The sequence below is a fragment of the Chamaea fasciata genome, unplaced genomic scaffold (assembly GCF_029207755.1).
Source record: "Chamaea fasciata isolate MVZ Bird 193981 ecotype frontalis unplaced genomic scaffold, bChaFas1.0.hap1 SCAF_1, whole genome shotgun sequence".
Classification (NCBI taxonomy): domain Eukaryota; kingdom Metazoa; phylum Chordata; class Aves; order Passeriformes; family Sylviidae; genus Chamaea; species Chamaea fasciata.
The window spans coordinates 139,027,704-139,045,510 of NW_027094086.1; the positions used below are offsets into that span (position 1 = coordinate 139,027,704).

Genomic DNA, 17,807 nt, shown 5'->3' on the forward strand with positions numbered 1-17,807 from the left:
CTTGCATTTTGCCAGCAGCTTGAACTGATAAGAAGTTAATCATTCAGGAACAATTAACAGGCACACATTTGGTACTGTCAGCAACTTTGGGACTTGGGTGGGGTTTTTGCCTACTCACATGTTTGAATTTTAAATGAGGGCAAGATTTTGTGATATTGTTTTGAATCAGAACACCAAGGCAAAGGAAACATTTTACTTAATTTTTGCACGTACAAATCATATCAGTTTTTTGTTCCGCAAAATAAATTTTTTACAAGGTATGTAACTCTAGTCCTGCTAGAAGACCAAGTGCTGAACAATTTAACAGGAAAACACTTTCAGACATTTTTGTCGTAACATGATTATTAGAAATCATTTAATTATTTCAGTAGCAATAAAGCAGAAAATATGTTCCAAAGCTGACTTAATACTATAACTTTAATATCCTTATCACTGCCTTGCATAGTGCTCTTAGCTATTTCTGGTAGCCTGAAGATTCAATTCAGTGTGTGTTGTCTTGCCTAAAGTTTGCAGAATAATAATGTAAGTGCTTCTCACCATTCCTCCATCTGTTGAGCTCATTTTCCAGCCACTGGATGGTGTTACGCAGAGTCTTGTTTTTCTCTTTTTCCTTCTCATACTTTTTCTTCCACTGTTCTGCAGTGAGCTCCACGTTGACACAGACTGTGTTCTTAATGGTCTTTGCTCTACATAGAGAAAGCAAAAAGCTCTGAAACTTAAGTTTTTAAAGAAAGGAATTAAAGGTTACTAAATAATATGTTCACGTATCACTAGTGAAAGCATAAACATTCCTATCTCTTCCAACACCTTATTTCTATTCCCTGACAAATTACTATTCTTTCAATTGGACTGATAAAACTGTCAAAGAACAGAGCAATACAACTTTTGGAAAGCAGAGAAATCTCAAGCTGATTGAGTCAGAAAAATCAAGCTGCATACCTTCATCTGCAAAAACAGAGGTCAGGACAGTTGTGCACAGTTTTGAACAAAGGATAGTATTCCACATCTAGCAAACACTGTCCAATGGAGAGGAAAACACTTCTAGTGTGCAAACCATCTGGCTTATCAAAGAAACAGCTCATTTAAATCACAAAGTCCAGTTACTAGATCTCCACTAAGCAAAAAGGTGTTACAAGTACTTAGATAACAGCAGATGTGGGTCTCTACATTCAGGTGAATTCCATTAAATTAGGTTTGGAGGCAAAACTACAGGCACTGATAACATATTCATGAAGTAATTTATGGTTTTCACTATAGTGCCATACCTCACATATCTCAGTAGTTTTCCTGCCTGGTCTTCTACTACTGAATATCCCACTCCAAAACTCAGAACAGGAAAAAAGCCTAATGGCAGTTAAATATCTCCCTTGCCCTGCATTGACTCCTAGAAGTACCCTTTTGCAAAATCTTAGGGACACATTACTACTAAAAGAGTAGTGTGTTTTCTATATCATATGGTTATTACATAGCCTTCAGTTACTACAGCTGAGGGCTTCAGCATAAATTTGACATCCCTGGAAAGTTGAATTACTATACCAGACTAACTGTGGTGGCTGAGAAAGGAACGCACTCTGTTAACTCCTGAAGACATCAAGGCAGTGAAACTACAAAGCTGTAGCTGGAAGACACTTTCCAGTAGCTTGTTCACTGAATAATAAAAGACCTCCTATCTTCTAAAAGGAAACCAAAAACCTTCACTGTTGCAGCATGCAGTCATTACTCCATGCTCACTAATTCTTCATATTCTGCCACATTTCTAATCTGGTCTATATTTCATAATACTAAACTTCTCAGAGAAGACCAGTAGGAAACTATTTTGTTGAACTGAAGTGGAAGAAGTACCCTAACATCAAAGACCAGATGGACTAGCAAAACACTGACTGTTTTTGTAATGTGCTCCACTAAATGGTGTGATTCAATCCAGTGGTCTGGAACTGGAGTATAACAAAGCAGCCACAATAATAGAAGGGTAAAGAAGACCTACCTAACTAAATACCTAATTGGAAATGAGTATGTATAAATTCAGTTACAAAAGACATAGGAATTTACAAGCATCATTCCAATTTACTGGACTGTTGGATACAGACCAAAGGACAGGCTCTCCTGGCAAATAAAGGATTCAACTTAGCAGGGGGAGAGCTCCTTCCTACCTCCTTCCACTATAGGGAGGGCAGGGGACAGGGAGGTACTTACAGCCCTCCAAGACGTATACATTAACCCGTGTTTTGAACCAAATTATATGGTTCTCCTGAAAATAAAGTCTTCAGGATCCTGGCTGGTTTAAGGATTTCTAATTTTTCATAAGGATCTGTATTATGACATAAGATAGATCACAACACTTTTACACACTGAAGAATTACAGAAAGGAAGTAAACATTCTAATTATTTCGGTTGAGGAGTCTTAATAGAGAAACTTACTTTTTTCTCATTCTGCATTTATTCCTATTAAGTCCCTTACTCACCTTTGGCCAAACAGAAGAGTAGATTTAGTTTCAGATTCATTGTAAGAAGATGGAGAACAGCAAATAACAATAGTGGTTCTGCAGTTACCCCCCAGTGAATCTTGAAGGATTCTGGTCATTTTGCTATCACGATATGGAACATATGTCTACCAAGAAAAAGATTAAATGATCAGTCACAGGTCTTCAGACACTTAATTTGTTGAAATATGAACTACACTTGTGCTAGGTATGACCTTATTAGAAAGACATTAAATTCTACTTTAATTCATAAATCATAAGACTGAAGATGCATGGGATGACAAAATTGTATTTCTACATTTGGTAACCTTCAGAGCACAAGGCAACTTCCAGTATGATGCTCAGGTCCCTCAGCATTAAATGTACCTTATTAATCTTTACTGTCAATACAGTACATGAGTAATGGCCACCTGCAATGCACTGGCTCATACCTGAGATTGGTAAGAATTTCTGCATAACATGTTCAGAGATGCAAACTTTTAGCCTTTAAGTATAAAAAGAGTAAAGAGAACACTTACACTGCTTTCAGCCAGTGCTGAGATGACATTACCAAGAGCAGATAAAGACTTGTTGATATTCTTGGCCTCATCCAGCACAGCACCTTCTGCTCCAGTTTTACTAACCTGTACAATATTTCAGGACATTACTAAATGCATCTTCAACAAATACCTTCAACATTTAAGAGCAAAATTATGTATTTTCCCCACTTAAAAGTCAGTCCCCCTAACTTTACGAGGTACACATAAGCAAACTCTTTCTTAGACTCTTTCCCCGATTCATTACCGATTTCTCATTCAAAACTCAGTGTCTGAAGACATTTCTCATGTTTTTAACTGAAGTGAATATTATTCCTGCAAAGTACACCTTTTTGTAGCAGATAAACATACAGTTAATAACTTCTGCCAAATTAACTTAAAAGTTTTTAGAAGTCTGTAAAAAAGATTGAATTCCTTAAAAATAAATAAGCATTATTAATAGCTTGTTCAGAGATCATCCTTAAAAGCAAACTACCCCTCCCCCTTTAAAAACCCTAACAAAACAAACCATAAAATCCAAACCATATACCACTACTACCCCTGGAAAATACAGCAGAAAATCTTCACAAGCAGAAATCTGTGAGAACAGATTTCAGAGACTGAATCTGACCTACATGAGTGCTCTAGGAACTTAAGTAGGTACCAGCAGAAGCATGAAAAAATCTGACCTGATGCCATTGTATTTACCTTACCTCTTTTGCCTCAAGGGCTGAATTTGACTTACAGGTCTATAACCCTCTCTTTACTGATTCCACCAAGCTGTGACCATGACTACAATTAAACAATTCTACTTTCCTGTGTTTAAATCGACATAAGGCATTAGAAAACTCCACATATTTCAAAGGGACTGCGGAAATGCACCAAAGTAACATTTGAAACAAACACTGAAAGGAACTACAGAGAAAGGAGACCTGCAATCCAGCCCTTTTCTTTAAAAGAAAAAAAGACTCTGACTAAAGAAACAGATTTCAGAATAAACATAGGATCAGAGACAACAATAAGGTCACAGAAGAATGAAGTAAGGAAAAACAACAGCAAGCAGAAACGACTGAAGAAACTGGAGGCAAAGACAGGGATAAACCCAGAAGCAAAGATGAAAAGAATGTCAGAAATCCAGCTCTTAGAAGACTAATTACAGTATGTATTTCCTTTCCTGCTTTTCCTGTACCAGTATAGGAAAGCAAGCTGTCAACCAATGTTAATCAGAGTTCCAAATTAAGAAACTTGGTATCACTCACTACATAAGAAAACCCAGATATTCTGCAACCATGAAACTTTATTCCTGTACCTGGCTAACCCACACATCTGTAATGGTTTTACTTTTGGACTCTCAGATACTGATACTCTACCCTCTTTCCCCATCCTAGTCCAGATTTACAAACCCTCACTTGCAGAAATGTAGATCAGCTTAAAGTGGTAGTATCTAACAGCCAAGCCAGCCTAGGACTCAGAAACCATGTTTCAAAGTCAAAATTAGCACACCTCAGAGATGACAACTGAACCAGCAGTATTACGTTAATGTAAAATATTTGACTGTAAAGAAAAAACACAGTTTCAGAGCAGAAAAAGAAACTCATAATTACCTTCTCACTACCTGCCAAGTCCACAAGGTAAAGTTTTCCACTTAGTTTCTGTTCTGTTTGAGTATTCTCTTGTTTTACATTAATAAGAAAAATACTATGACTTCGGGAGCTGTGTTCATTCATATCTATAATTCAAAACAAACATGTTGTCAAAAAAATTCGTACAACCAACCTCACTTAAAACAACACCTTCCCATAGTGCAGCCAGAGATCCAAATCTAGTGAAGCAGCATAGTGTAATCTCTCAATGCCAGAAGACTTAGAGGCAGCAAAAACCAATGGTACCATCTAATTGGGTAAGAATGATCCAGTTTTCCCCTGGGCTCCTATTAATATCATGGAGTTCACTCATCAGTTTTGCTAGCTTGTCAACCATGGATTTAACACATTAATTTACTTTATTAGAACAGAAAATATTTTTAGCTCATGATAGGAGAGTTTTTTGTAGGCTTCCAGTGTACCTCATTTTATCCCTCTGTGAAAATTTTAACTGTCTACAGCCTTTCATCCCTGTCTTGTACTGCCCCCTCTGCTATGAAACATTAAGAAAAAACAAGACTTATTGAATTTAAAGTATTACTTGAATCCAGTAACAAAATTTAACCAGACTGGAATCTGAATGAGAACATCTGCCCATTTCTTCTTCCTTTTAACTATAAATCTCTCACAGTTCTAGAAGTACCTGCTTATTGCTGGTAAAGAAGCAAAGAACACAAAATAATATTCTATCCAAATTTCCTTAGTGCGGTCCCCACTTGAACCTTCTTATTTAGGAGCAATGAAGCAAGACTGCAAGACAGAAACATTCCTTGAAAGGAATATACTTTTATTTTTGATCCTTAACTGAAGAAATTAGAAGAAAACACTTATATTTTCTTAAGGACTGTATAATCTCTCTTCCTGAATAAAGAGCTAAGCACAGGAAGATCGTGAAACATCCTCAAACTGGCTCTGAGACTTCTGACAATCACCACAGTTGCTAAGAACTCAAGTCTTACTTTCCATGCACCTACACCTTCTCTTGTCTTCTCTAACCCCTCTGTCAATTCCACATCCTGGTTCTTGTGGGAATTTGGAGACCTATGACACGGCTCCTTGCAACTCAGTTGCATGCTACAGCCAAAAGCCTTGGGATCTTGGGATGCCGTTTACATCTGCAGCAGGCCTGAATTCTGATCAGCTGCTCTTAGAATATGCAACAGAATAATCAAACTGTGGACAAGCCACACTTACAGATTTCTGCATTAATTGAAACAAATTCCACAAACTGCGATTTTGCACAATCCTAAAGCAGAACGACACCTTTTTCTCCAGTGATGTGTAGTTCCTCACTGATGATTTCCTTCCTCCTTTCAATCTAAGAAGCATGATCTAACCAGAAATGAACTGAAATACTTGTTCCTGAAAGACATACTGAAACTGCTTATGCCAGACCCATTCAAAAACCTGGAGGATTTAACTCACTACTTGTGCCTTCCCTCCTTTTTCAAGGTGTACCAGAAGCAAATAGATAAAGCACTTAGAGGAAACAGAAAATGATACTTACTTGTAACTGCTACGTGACGATTTGATTTTCCTTCATCTATGGTATCCATAACTTCTTCTGGACTACATACAAAACGCTCTGTGCAACCCTTTGGAAAAAAAGGGGGGGTCGTGAAAAAATAATGCCACATCAACAAGGCACAAGTGAGTGGGGCACACTAGAGTGCAAGCTGAAAATACATCAGACTGATGCTCACCTTTACATAGGGAACTCTATTTTTGTCCTCATGAACAGAAAGATTGGTCTTTGAAACTGGAAGAGAAAACATTCCAAATCTAAGGCAAAATTGAATGAAAGCACTGTGTACAATGCACACCCGAGTCATTAATGTTACCTCTCAGAAACACTTGACAAAATCTTAACATAAAAGAAAGCATCACCACTGCAACTTTAGTAATATCATATAGTTGAGCTCCATGCTTTCCCATTATGATGTACCTTTATCATGCAAAGGTTATTAGCATAATGAATACCTAAGTAACATATGGGGTTTTTTTAATATGTTCCTCCAGAATAATTTATATGTTCAATACAAAAAAAAGTCTTACCATCCAAAAGGTCCCTTATTTTATCCAAGTATATTTCAAAATATGACACCTAGAAGTAAGAAGAGGAAAAGAGATACATCAGAAGGCAAAAATGCTGTGCTTCTTGATCACAAGGATTCAGCATGATTACTGTGACCTCCCACATAACACTACATCCAGCTCAAGTTCTTAAGGCTGAACTAAAATACACCTTTAAGAAGAAACTGTTTTGATCAGAAGTTTCAATCACTATCAGCACTGCCACAGGTTATCAGCACAGTTTTCATCAATGTTCAATGGAACAAAATCAAAGTGTTAACATAATTCTTGTTTAGGAAAAATCAGTTACTTCAGTAATAACTCAGGTTATCAGGTTTCCAAGTTACAGGCATTTGAAACAGATACAGAATATCCATTTACCCACAGAGTACCTTCAAGTTTTAATACAGATTATAGTAAAAACAAGGAGAAGTTTTACCTTAATATGAAACTCAAGATTCTCATCCATGGAGTAAATATAATTAAAAATGTCTTGCACTATTCTTGGAATAATGCCCATTCCATCTGGGTCATGAAGCTTTCCCTTAACAGAAAAAGACACAACAAACAATTCATACTCAATCCAGCATTACAAACAGTATTCAAACACAGAACATCTGGTTCAGGTTGACAGACAAAATGCTGACAAGTATGATGCACTTACTCTATGAAGTAAAGTGAACTATTCATTTAGCCCCAGAAATCCCAAAAGTGAAAAGAACAGCCTAAGAACTCTCCCAAACTACTACAAGTGAAAATGCTACTGATATTCTTGTGTTTCTCATCCTGCTACTGAGGGTGAAAAAGCCCCACACTAATTGCCATTCTTAGTTCTAAAAAAAAAAAGCAGCAACAAAATGTCGCAAGAAGAAAACAAGCACACATCTTACTTCTACAAAGCAGAGACTACAGTGATGAAAAGACGTGACAGTAAGAGAAAATTATTTTAGCATTCCTTACTTCCATAGTGTGTGTCTTTCCAGATGATGTTTGCCCATAAGCAAATATTGTACCATTGTATCCCTCAAGTACATCTAAAGGGAAAGAGTATTTTCATTAGTGTTCATTTCCTTCATGCAAGCAGGCAGGTCCTAAAATGTCCTGCAAGTTAAATCACTCAATGTTTGGGAACCTTGTGTTAGAGTTAGGGGGGGAGGGAGGAAGGGAGGGAGTTCTCCCTCCACCTTTTAATGCATTTTGCCATCACTGACTGTCTTAGAAGTTGGCTGATTAGAAGCACCTGTTCCTTCAACCAGAAAAATCAAGACTTCACAGTTAGGAACAAAAAGGAAATCGATACAACTGCCAGGCTGAACAGAAGGTCTTTGATATCTCAGAAGAAACCAAACATGAGAAGAACACCATCATACTTTCTGCCTTCAGGAAAGTTTAATTATCCAATTGTGATGAGAACGAGCAATGCCCTAAGTGTCAAGCATCTTACTTTTAGGCCATAAGCTTCTATTTCAAATTATGAATAAACCAAGCAAAGTTTTAGATTGAGGGGTGAGGGGCTGGTGGCTTGGCTTATTTATATGTAAGTTACTGTAGAATCACATCCTGCAAGTAAACTTTCATTTTCCAAAAACAAGCACAAGAAGATACTCCAAATGGAGAGGTCTTTGCCACTCCACCATACTCATAAACCCATTTGTCCCACCACTAGAGCTCATTTGCCACTTGATGCAGCACAGTTGAGAAATGTCACACATAGCTCAGAGTTTTACATGGAGAAAAGGGGCAGCATTACAATCCTTAGCCAAATTCAGTTTTCAAGAAGGCAACTTCTGACTTGAACCTGATTATTATTTAACTCATTAAAGCTTTAAATAATTGCAGCAGCATGAATTTGCCACAGCAATTTACTTTTCTAAGGATGAAATATTGGTATGTTTACCCAATATTCTGTTGTCACTAACAGTTGGCATTTCAGGGATTTCTGACAAGGCTTTGTAAAGCCATTTTGAAAGTTGGGTCAATTAGAACTTACTGATGCCCTCAAGAAACGAATCAATTTTATTTTCAGGGAACTAGCTGATTGCTTACTACAAAAACTTACTAGGCCAAATCTGAGAATTCAGTTTTGGAGAAACTGTACACCCTGGCATGCACAGCAATAACTCAGATTTCACAACTTTTATTTCCTCTTGCATTCCTCCAAACGAGCTTCTGTATGATGTTTTTCACCAGTAAATTTAGGGGGACATGGGAGGGTAGATGACACTCCTCAAACTTATTAGTAACAGTCATTATGATTAATTTCTGACAAATTGTTTTAAATTAACATTGCAGAGAACTGTAAAAAAAAAAAAACCTTAAAATGTAACAGGTAAATGTTACCAAATGTTGCAATCAACTGAAACAGCAGGTTAAGCATTGACATAGTTTATTAGGTGAACTACATACTACTGTATGGTGCTACAATCCATGCTGGCACTTATTAAACATTCCGAAGATAAAAGGCAGCAATAGAAGTATTAGGTTTCAACACTGAAATCCACAGGAATATGAGATTTTCTTATGGTAAATTTGCTCTTCCACCTTACCTTTGACAATCTTTTTAGCACAGTCATTGTATACTTGTTCTTGTGATGTGTTTGACTGGAATACACGGTCAAATATATATGGCTTGGACTGTAAAAAAAAGAAAAAAACAAAATAGAAGAGTTATCCAAAACGCTGGAAGTGGAACTGGAAGGTGTTTGTTAATAGTTTACAAGTATTCTACACTGTCTCAGCCCAATCTTCTATTTTAAGCACTTGAAGACTGTACCAAGGAAATCAGCTTAAACAGTGTTGCCTAAATCTTCACACGCTTGCTTATGAGGAATGCCTTGAATTAAATATTTTTGGTTTCAAAGTGTTATCTACACAGTTCTGCAAAACTACTCTGCCACATGACCCCAAGTTACTTGATGTACAAGGGAAGCCAATGGCTGGTCTGTACATCTGAGAGCCCCTTATTCTCATCTACCCTGGTAGTAGGCTTACTCTGGTAAACTTGAATTATTAAAAACATACACCCCACAACACAGAGTTATCTATCTTGATAGTATTTCTTGAAAAAATCCAACCAAAAAGAAACATTCAACATAAACTATTGTGCCATATAAGATATCCTTAAAATAAAGCTCCCCAAGCAGAAGAAAAAGCAATCATGGGGAAGGGAAGCTTTCACAAGACACATTTTGGAAAAGACTACATAAGGAAGATGTGGCAGTTTTGAGGGGAATGCTGAATATTGCTTTGTTTTAGAGAAGAGATTTTCCTAACAGCTCTAAGCAGCTGACAATCCATTAGGATATACATGATCATGCTCATCTTACAAAGCTCAAATTTTTGTAGCACTTTCAGAGCTTGATTTTGTAGGTAGTCAAGCACATGGACAAAGTTTACAACGAACCTAGGTCAGTTAACATTGTTAAACTCCCTGAAACTGTTAAGTGCTCCATTCTGCCTAAATTTAATTACTATCCTCCCACAAGGATATTCTGGACTTGCCTCTCTGGCAAAGAAACAGACACCCACATTTCCCTTCCCTGGCCTCACCTTCCATTTGTCTTTTAATAATATCTAGCACCATAGCAAACAAAGCTTTTTGAGACTAATCACATTTATCTGAGGCCTTGAAATCAGGTGGATGAGCGCCCTCTTGGAAAAATAATTACAGTGTTCACTGTATAAATATGTTCAAGAAACCACAAGACTCAGTAGGCAGAAACTGTCCCTAAGGGGCTGAAGTTTGTCAGAACACAGCAGGGAAAACACCACCCTTCTCCATTACTCATTTCAGCTTCAAAGACACCTCAAATTCCTGTGTTCTACAGGTGGAATTGAGGCCATTAGATACACCAAGAGGGAGACAACTAACAAGTAACCCTGAGGTTAGAAAATGAAGACTGAGAATACATTACACAAAAAGGAAGCTCCTGTAGAAAAGATGACACCATCTTTCTCACTAGCAGCTGTAGTTTCAAAAAGCTTCAAATTTCACAGATATCAATCAGCTACGCTACATGCTGCAAGTCAGCTACATCACAAAACATTAATCAGCTCTGTCTCGTGCTCAAGTGCATATTAATATGCACTGAAATAATTCCATTGTGGAACAGAAAATTAAGTTGCAAGGCCTTCACTTGGGCAGTACTGCCTTTAATTGATTTTGTTTATTTATACAGTGAAAGCTGCTAAGCACATGACCAATTTCAATTTCCCTCAAGTTAACAATTGCTACCAATATACAAAACTTAATTTTGGCCAAGAAAATCCTCACATGGAGTTCTGTTGTAACTTGTCACTTCTCCATCCTTTCCAGATGGAAAGTGGAATATTTGCTTACATGTCCTCATTTTTTTCTTACACCTATGAAAATCCATTAGTGGCATGTCCCTGCTCCATCATCACTGAATCAGTATCTAATCAAGGTTTAGCCAAGCAGGTTCCAGGATAATTATGTTTTAAGAATGCAAATTACTCCCACTCAGTATGGTTTCACATCTTTGAATCTACAATGCTTTGTCTTATCACTTCTCTCTACAGTCTACTTTCTGCAGTAAACAAAGCTAAAACAGTATTACACAGATTACCATGCCCTAGAAAGTCTCCCCATTACCTTGAAGAGATTAATCAAGAAAGATTAAAGTGTCAGATATTTTTTCTGCACCAGATGCCTTTTCTTCCCCAAGTAGTAAACAATCAGATCTACTGATGAACTGAAGACACAAAAGGCCCAAGCAGCATTACTGTGTGCTGTCCCTAACAGCAGCAGTGTCACTAACACAGTATGAGCCTGCTTTGACAAACTCCAGAAATTTTCAGAAACTGGTGCTCAAAGTCTATTAAAAATTTAATACATATGGTCTTATAAGCAAGACACAAAGTACCAAGCAAACAAGCAGAACTTCTGACTTCCTCTCTCAGAATCTTTTAGTTCCTTGCCTAGCATTTCTTTCGTCTGTAGTCAACCAGAAGGCAACTTCAGCTCCTGCAGTTGCCTTGTACTTGAAGGGATGTGGTCTCACAGCAAAACTTCCCAAGTGCTCTCATAGCCTTCAGAAAGGTGCAGCTGCCAACATGATTTAGCGGTAGTTAAACTGAATCTTAATGAAGGGATGTTGAAGTACAGTTCCATAGCTAACTTAAAGACTAGTTAGCCAATATAAAAAAGGATACTCAACCAATCTAAATTATATAAAATTTGGACAACATGTGAGTTTCTGTGGAAAAGTTTTTTTATCAATATGTCCAGTGAGGACTACAGAAAAATCTGCAATCACAACTACACTGAAAACTTACACCAGAAGTCCAAGAAATACTTAAGGTTATCTCCATAGATGTAATTTTAAAAAAACCCATATTACTATTGCAACTTTCCATAAAGTAGAGTTGGTCATTCATAAGATCAACTGAGTTGACCTCACTTTTTATGCAGTGATACCTGAAGCAGTCAGCAGTGAAAACTCACTTGAAAAATCAGTGGCACATTTTTCTACCACAAAACATCCAGAAGCTCTTTAGAGTTCTTTTTCTAGAATGGACAGTTAAAACAGAGCTACAGTACCTACCAATGCTTAGTCTATTCTTGGTGAAAGGTTAAAGTAGTACATAATGGGCTTACTTTGCCTTTAGGATCTGCATCTATATTAAAGAATGTTCTTCCCACCAGCACAAAATATGTTAAAAGAATAATCCAAAATGCAATCATTTCTGCAAAGTATTATGTCAGATACCTGACTCACTTCTTCCTATTACTTAGCTAAGGTATTGCTGCTTTGACACACCTAATCAAGCCCAACACTGCCAATGAGTGAAAAGGCACAGCTATAAATTTAGTTTTAGGATAAAAAAGAGGGTTTTCTTCTTGTCTTAGCCCCATGCACAGAACAGGGGGTGAATCTCAGAACTCTTTCTGTCCTCTTTTTCTTATTTCTGTGCAAATACTGCAAGTATGAACTTTTACAGCAGTTATTTATTGCTATAGAATGACTAAAACATGTGATTTAAAACACTGTGACTAGAAACTCAATTTCCAGAATGGAAACAGAGTATCTTTTGAACAAATGTTTCAGCCAAATTTTACTTTGTAGAAATGTTCTCCTAAAGAGAAAGGCAAGCACTGCCGTTTATAAGAACAATCACTGAATTTCAGAACAAAACCCCAGCAAATATGAGCAAGGTGTTTCTAGGCAAGTGGCACTGCAGCCAGGGAGAAAAGCTTTCCCTTTACAGATTCCTGTAAACCAGAGTATTTCCCTTCTGTTAAAACATCACACCACTGTCACCCTGAAAAACACCTTTGTTGCTCAACATTTAATGGAATAAAGAAAAAGAAATAGCGAGTAATACCAGAAGATTAGTATTATTTCAGTGACAGACTTCAACTCCTGACTCATATTTAAAGTTCCACTGCAGACCTGATGCCTTTTTTTTGTGTCTGTAATTAAATACTGCTTTTTTCACATTAGCAAATAATAATAAAGTTACTTTAAGAATGCATCTCACTCCTTGAATTTATACAGTCCAGTACAGCCTTCAGCATTTTTCTTTTGAAAAACCTACCCCTAAAAGCTGCAGCAGTAGCAAGTGACCTTCATTTCCTGATTCCAACAACTTTCTAACCTAGCCTTGTCTCATTTACAATCCAACACTAGTTTAAAAGATAATGAAAAAGCAAGCCAAATGTCTCAAGCTCTCCCCTAGATCACAGGGGTACATGTTTCACTAAATTAAAATAGTACTTAAAAGAATACAAAAATACAGACAAGTAGACATGATTCTTTCCTAAAAGCCATACAAATAAGGACTAGAGAAAGATGGTTACTAAAAACCATTTGGACAGCAGAGGCATACTGCCTATTTCTGTGCACACCCACAAGGCCTGACCACTTCAGCCACGGGGGAGTGCTGCTTTTGGTTCAGGCTTCAGTTCCAAACCTCTGAGTGTCACTGTATTCAGCAATGGATCTTTTGGGTAGTTTAAAGATTAACAAGACAATGTACAGAAAGGTTTTAAAGAAGATGTATAGATACATTTTGCAGAACTATAAAGCTACTCAGTTGCAAGTCATTTTATATTTGATAAAACAAAGGACATAATCCCGTATCAAGCTGCTCTTCCTCCCTGTTCTATCTTACTCAAAAGCCTGAAATCCACAAGCTAATTGCTATCAATTTTCACATACAGGTACATTTCTCATGTTGAACACAAAGTCATATAATGAGTCATCCCATCATCTAACAAAATCTTTATATTTAATTAACAGGAGAAGCCATTAGGAAAAAATAATTAATAGACTATTAAGATGGAAAGAAGCCACCTGTAATTAAAAAATTAAAAGCTCTTTACTAGTTAAAAAGTTTCATCCTGTGGAAAGAAAATACTTTATTTCAGAGTCTGCTCTTTAAAGCAGACCAACACTTTATGTCTCCTCAAACTGCTGTTAGACACTAGCAGCAGATAAAACTATTATTTTATCTAACACACATCAAAATGACTCACTTGTCCAGAAAGACAACAATGACATTAATTACATGGGAGCTAGGAAGAGACGGGAAGATACCTAGCTCAGAGATGACAGAGGAGTCAAGGCAGGAGAAGGGTTTTGTTACAGTCACTGATTTTACTCCCCACTTTCCTCCAGAGGAGTCAAATCTGCAGTCAGGGATCAGCTCTTCACCCCCCACCGAGCATCACCGGCCACTCCCGAGCATTGTTAATGCCGCCTCCACTGCTCCAGCACCCAGCCAGGTGCCCACAGGAGGTGCAAGTCCTTCAAGCAGCTGAGGAAAGCAGCTATAAAAAGCCGAAAGTGGCTCAATTACTGCTCAACAGGCAGCACAGGTGACAGGCACCAACAAGGACAGAAACCCAAGAGGTGAAGTAACCAAACACAGCTTAAGGAGGAAGCCTTTTAGACACTGTTTCATGAGCACCGCTTCTTTTATTCTCCCTTGGGCAATTCGTGCCTGGCTACAGGCTCAGCTTAGAGGGTCCCTAAACTTCTAAAAACTCAGTCAAGCTATTAAAAACAAAACCACCAAACACAAGTTATTGTCAACAGTTTTAGAGATTCAAGTCATAATTTTGAGGATATTAATCATGTCCTAAAACCACCATTACAAAGACAAAATCAGGGAGTATCAAACCTTTATTCAAATTTTGTGAAACAAGACGGAAATACTGTCACTGCTATCCAATTTAATAATATGGGGGGCTTTTCCCCCTAAGTCAGATATGGCAAGTCCTGGATCCAGGACAACTGGGAAATCTGCTGTGATTTTTACCACGCAGAAATCACCAAGGTACAGGTGGCAACACTAAACATCGATCCTGAGCAGAAAGCCGGACATGATCCCTCAGGAGCACACCATCAAACTGTTCTACTGAGATACAGAACCACCTCAGCACCATCTGCATTTTAGATAATTTTAAAGTGTACTTAAGGAGTATTTTAAAAAGATAAGCTTTCAGTTATACTAGGGTTAAAAAAAGAAATTGAAAGAAAATTTAGAAAATTAATTTTTTTAAGTTAGAACTCATAAAGGTTTCTACACTGAACTGTGGATTATAGAGAGACTATGCACTGTCACAGTGAACAGGTATTCACTGATGAAAGTAAGATTATTCACTCTAGTTAAATTTTCCACTTTCCAGGATTGGTTCCGTACTCCAAGTTTACCTGTACCACCTCAGGAAGAAGTGATGCACTCCAAGACAGTAACTTGCCAGCTGAAATAAGCCCAAATTACCTCATTTCACAAGCATGCTATTGTTCTTGTCACTCCAGACTCATGGGATTCCGTATTGTACTGACAAGTTCAGCTGAATATTAACGGACTAAAGCACTAATGTATAGTAACTCCTCTTAAAAAATTATTTTATTAAACTGCCTCCTGCAACTTCAGATACTATGCAAGAACACTATTATTGGTAGCCTCAAAAAACAAAACATAACCCCCCTCAAATTTTTAGACAGATAACTGACATCTAAGTTACTTTCAGCAAGAATCAGCAATCTCTCAAGAAATATATTTACAAGAAAACACAAAAGTTAACAAAAATAAAACAAATATTAGGGCTAAAGTGTGTTTCTACAAGACCAACGAAACCAGGCAATAAACTACTGTACTTTATTTTTATATTCCAGCTCCACTTTGTAGCTAAGTATGATCCACTGAAGAAAAAGGGAAGGATTATTTTTCCCCCTGCAACATCCACATTGGTTTTTAACAGGCCTTATACATGCAAGGTGACTTCAGTTAAAATACATTTACGAACATGTAGTAAGGCAAACGGTCTGTTTATTCTGATGTAACAACAACAAAAAGAAGTCGTCAGCTGAAGACTGATGTACAGATCTTGAGCACTAGTTCTCTGGAGCCTGCACTGCCGTTCCGCACTTCTTCCCCAAAACTCTCCGCAGACAATTATGGGGCGGCAGCTCCCACGCGAGCATTTCGAGCGCGTATTTAGCAGTCACACAGCACGGCCGGACGGCGCTGGGAGCGCCCGGCCGGCAGATGCACTGCGGGACTCGCCCTCACCCCGCACTTCGGCCCTTGGGCCTTTCGCTGGAGCCTTTGTCAAAGGTCTCCCGACCTGCCCCCCCCGCCCTGTCCCCACAGGCGCACGCCCCTCTGCCCCCACCGCCTCCCGCCCCTTGCCCCGCCGTGCCCATACCCAGACCAGCCCACCCCGTCCGCAGCTGTCCCTGCCCCCTTTCCCTCGGTCTCCAAGGAGGCCGCTCCCCTTCCCAAGGCGTCCCCGCCCGCGGGCGCTCCCGAGCCCTCCCGCCTCACAGCGCGCCCATCCCCGCGGCGTCTGACCCCGCCGACCCCTGACACCCCCTCCCTCCCTCCCTCCCCGGCGGCGCTTCCCGCCTCTCCCGCCCGGGGCGGCCCCTCACCGCGATGACGACAGTGTCTTCGCCCTGGAACTTAGCGATGTACTTGTCGCCTCGGGCCACTTCGGACTCGTTGAGGGGCCTGAAGCGACACATCACTTTGATGTTACACTCCGCCGGGTCCGCCATCTTAGGCCACCGCCGCCTCCGGGGCGCTCAGCTCCGCCGCCGCCAGCTGCCACCGCCGCACCGCCCGCGCCGGGGGTCTCGCAAGCCGCCGTGGCCGGGAAACCCGCGCTCGCCCCGGCAGGAGGGAAAAGGGAAGGGCTCCTTCCTGGCCGCCGCCGCCGCCTCCCGCTCTCACTTCCTCCCCAACATGGCACCGGCCATGGCGGCTGCGGCCGCGGCTCCCGCCCCGCCCCGCCGGTAGGGCGGGCGGGTGACGTCACCCGCCGCAGCGTCCGCCCCGCCCCCAACCCCACCCTGTGCGCAGACGCGGCAACGCCCTCAGGCGGGCGGGGGCGCTGCCCGCGGGGCCGCCGGGGGCGCTGAGGGGGCGGGGCCGCCTCAGGCGGGTGGGGTGCTATGGCGCTGCCCGCCGCGGTCGCTCGTGTTGTGCCTCACCTGGGATCTTGGGACCGTAGAATCGTAGAGTTAAAGAATCACGGAATTATAGAATCATGGAATCATCGCGGTTGGAAGAGACCCTTAAGATCATCAAGTCCAACCGTCAACCCACCACTATCCCTGTGGCCCCTAAAGCACTAAACCATATTACCCAGTGCCAGATCCGGATGCCTCTTAAACATCTCCAGGGATGGTGACTCTTCTACGTTCCTGGGCAACCTGACATCATCCACACAGAATCACAGAATCAGTTAGGTTGGAACAGTCCTGAGGTCATCGAGTACAACATATGACCAAACACCATCATGTCAACTAAATGCCACATCCAGTCTCTCCTTAAACACATCCTGGGACAGCCACCACGGCTTCCCCGAGCAGTCCATTCCAGTGTCTAATAACCATCTCTGTGAAGAAATTCTTTCTACTGTCCAACCTGAACCTCTCTCGGGCCACCTTAAGGCTAAGACCTCTTGCCCTGTCGCTGGTTGTCTGGGAAAAGAGGCCGACCTCCACCTGGCTACAGCCTCCTTACAGGCAGTTGCAGAGAGCGATAAAATCACCCCTGAGCCTCCTTTTCTCCAGGCCAAACACCCCCAGCTCCCTCAGGCAGGTTATTGGCCAAGGGCG

The 17,807-nt window shown here is 40.0% G+C and overlaps 1 protein-coding gene across 1 annotated transcript in view; it reads right to left on the reverse strand.

Annotated features, from left to right (window-relative positions):
- The window catches only part of KIF5B (kinesin family member 5B), a 33,332-nt gene extending 16,362 nt beyond the window's left edge, over positions 1-16,970 (reverse strand). Inside the window, exons 1-11 of the mRNA XM_066199987.1 lie at positions 16,617-16,970; positions 9,258-9,345; positions 7,672-7,745; positions 7,151-7,255; positions 6,694-6,742; positions 6,342-6,397; positions 6,146-6,233; positions 4,600-4,724; positions 2,999-3,103; positions 2,463-2,608; positions 538-686 (exon numbers count right to left, since the gene is read on the reverse strand). Coding sequence (XP_066056084.1) covers positions 538-686; positions 2,463-2,608; positions 2,999-3,103; positions 4,600-4,724; positions 6,146-6,233; positions 6,342-6,397; positions 6,694-6,742; positions 7,151-7,255; positions 7,672-7,745; positions 9,258-9,345; positions 16,617-16,742 — 1,111 coding nt within the window. The 5' untranslated portion in view covers positions 16,743-16,970. The remainder of the gene's footprint in view (positions 1-537; positions 687-2,462; positions 2,609-2,998; positions 3,104-4,599; positions 4,725-6,145; positions 6,234-6,341; positions 6,398-6,693; positions 6,743-7,150; positions 7,256-7,671; positions 7,746-9,257; positions 9,346-16,616) is intronic.
- Between the last annotated feature and the right edge of the window lie 837 nt (positions 16,971-17,807).